The sequence below is a fragment of the Lycium barbarum genome, chromosome 4 (assembly GCF_019175385.1).
Source record: "Lycium barbarum isolate Lr01 chromosome 4, ASM1917538v2, whole genome shotgun sequence".
Classification (NCBI taxonomy): domain Eukaryota; kingdom Viridiplantae; phylum Streptophyta; class Magnoliopsida; order Solanales; family Solanaceae; genus Lycium; species Lycium barbarum.
Genome location: NC_083340.1, coordinates 107,951,698 through 107,954,655, shown reverse-complemented (window position 1 = coordinate 107,954,655; position 2,958 = coordinate 107,951,698). Strand labels below are relative to the sequence as shown.

The following is a 2,958-nucleotide window of genomic DNA, read 5'->3' as shown; positions in this document are numbered from 1 at the left end:
AAGAGGGACTTTTGTGAAAAAGATCCTTCACTTCACTTAAAAAGCAACAAGGCCTGTATCAATCACTTCATACTGTTACAGTTCATAGTGTGGTGGTGGTCTAATTTTGGGACCATTTTGGCTTTGGTTCTTGAATGTACAAGTCAAGTGGGGTTTTATGCAAAAATACAAAGGAGATGCATCATGATTCATGGACAAAGAAAGTAGCAATAGGGTTTTTTTCTACATGGATTTGGAACTCATTGAATATTACACTTCAAAATTAGGGCAGTTTGCAGCATACTAAGTTACAAACAAACCTCATCAAAAGAAATGCAAAACTACAACCAGCAGGCTAAAAGATACAGATTTTCAATTTCCTATTCCAAAGTTTGCCAAGAAAAATACTGAAACCTTAGTTAATAACCTAAGACCTGAATTTGTTAAAAGGGAACTTCACTGGCCAATAAATCTGCTGATCCTCAGCCAGCTTTCTCTTTGCCAAAACTGACTCCACATTCAAATTTTGGCCGTTGGAACTCATTGAAGATGATTCAAACTGGTCTTTATCAGCATTTTCCTTCAAGAAGAATGACAAACCTCTATTGAACTGTGGAGATAGGTCATTCAACTTGCATGTATCACCAGCTTTATCATCCTCACGTAAAGCGTTCTCAATGCTAGTGCACGGAACCATAAACGAACCCAAACGCAGCGATAAATCACACCCTATTACAGTTTGATTCTCAGAAACATCTTCACAATCTGTCCGAGAAGTTTCACTCGAAGCGTTTAAGTTACACGACAGAGGATTTCTTGGAGCAATCTTCTTGTTCTCATCCACAAGCTGAGTATTTGATTTGGCATCACCAAATTTGGGAACGGAAGGTTCAAATTGACAACCGTGATACAAAGGATACATAGTACAAGAATTAGGCGAGGCACGGGCAGTCTGCATTGGCAAAGTTTGTATGCCAACAGATGGAGGAAACTTCAGAGTTGAGAAAGGAAGCATTTTGTTAGACTCTGGGGCACAAGGGTTTGAATTTTTGAGTGTGGCTGATATAAATTTAGGATCTTTGGAGAAAAATATACTGTTAGGAAAAGGATTTCCTCTGTTTCTGTCATGCGAATTTCCAGTAGGTACTGAGTTAGACTCTGGAGTTAGGTAATATCTTGGAGAATTGTTCCTTTGGCTCCTTGATGATCTTTTTGGTGAGCAACCCAAATGCAAAGCAGCTAATCAGCCAAAAAGATGTTTAAATTAAATCATCTTCACATAGAATAAGACCAAAGTTTTCACCTTTAAATTTTTGGAAACAATAGAGAAATGCTCAAGAACTCAACTTGCCATAGAAATATAGCTCACTATGCAGAATCATAACAAAAGAATTATATCAAACATCATAATATATGAAATATAAACAAATGTGACTGCTGGCATAGATCTTCTCAAGAGAGATTACAGAACTTGAAAAGCAGAACTTACATGCTGTCATACTGAAAACTGAAAATAAGTATTGACATAGGACAAATGAGAAAAGGGAAAGGAAGATTAAGGGTACCTTCAATGCAAGGTTGTAAGAGGTCCCTAGACTCTGAATCAGTACTGTCATCTCTTTTAATGATAGTGTCAATGGCATCATTCAATCTATCCCAAAGAGTTTTAAGATCCATATACTCAGCCTAAACAAATAAAATACAAACCACCCATAAACAACAGAACACAAGTTTAAAGTTAATCAAAAGGGGAAATTGGTAAAAACACAACCTCAGAATTAGCCTTGGAATACATAATTTCCTCAGCTCTGAAGACAACTATAGGAAGCTTCTCTTGCCATTCCTTATTCTTCTTAGTTGCTGAGCCATGAACCTCATTCACAATTCTACTCAAAAACCATAAGAAATCATTAAAAAATAAACTTTTCTTTTATAAAGAAAATGATTCTTGAAAGGGGAAAAAAGTACCTGAAAATTTCTTGAATAAGGGAACCTCTGATGGGTTGGTGTCTATCACTATGCCAAGCTTTCCTAACACATTCATAGGGTCTTGGACCAGGTTTAGGCATGTTTCAAGAACTGGGAAGATGTAGAAGAAGAAACTACAATATATAAAACCAAAAATTCTTGTACTTGATTGAGCTTTTAAGTGCTTCAAAGCATGTGTCGTGACTTCCCAATAGACCCTGTCGTGGAGAGAACAGAAGGGGGTTAGCTATAGCCTATAAGGGGAGCTTGCACTTTATTACACTATAAACATTTGGATTGATATCCTTTATTCATTATGTTATGTGTCATTCACTCAATAATTCATGAAGTGGGGGCTGTGTAGGAAGTTTTTTTTTTTTTTTTAAATCATTTCTTTGAAGAGTTTTTGATGGGTGTCCCCCACTGAAACACATGTCTGCTTCCCCAGGCCCGAAGGGTCACTCTCACCTTTGCTCTCTTTCCTGACCATTCATGAGCTTTTGTCTATGTGGGGTTAGGGAAACAAATGAAGAAATTTGTTTTGATGTATTATTTGTCATTGTCGGTAGGGGAAATGGTAGGCAAACCCCAGCCTCATAATATATCTAATCCACTCATCTTTCTTTCTATTGTGCGTTTCACTCTTTACCCACCACTTTTACTCTCTAGTGCCCTGTCCTTAAGCTTTTACTAAGTGTACGTGCGCGGCTCTAGATAATTTGCTCATTATCTTACTATGTTAAGTTAGCCTAAATTACTATATTCAATATCGCTAAGAAAATTGTAGTTAAGAAAGATGAGAAATTTACTAAAGAAAGTTTTGTATTAGAGAGAACTTGAATTATTTGCTTGATCCCTCTATTTATACTATTCACTTAGGGACTAATATGTAAATAATAATTATTATATTAGTTCCTACATATTTACAAATAAGCCCCTATTAAAAAAATCTCTACCCAACTTAGGGGTGGTTATGGTATGGTAGATACCGATTACCATACCGAAACCGAA

General features: G+C 36.4%; 1 protein-coding gene across 1 annotated transcript; it reads right to left on the bottom strand.

Annotated features, from left to right (window-relative positions):
• Positions 1 to 187: 187 nt before the first annotated feature.
• LOC132636199 (uncharacterized) lies at positions 188 to 2,532 on the bottom strand. Its single transcript, XM_060352923.1, has 4 exons — positions 1,948 to 2,532; positions 1,751 to 1,865; positions 1,545 to 1,665; positions 188 to 1,218 (listed from the first exon to the last, which is right to left on the bottom strand). Exons 1-4 carry the CDS (start codon positions 2,046 to 2,048, stop codon positions 407 to 409), a joined length of 1,149 nt encoding a protein of 382 aa, XP_060208906.1. The 5' UTR covers positions 2,049 to 2,532; the 3' UTR covers positions 188 to 406.
• Positions 2,533 to 2,958: the final 426 nt, after the last annotated feature.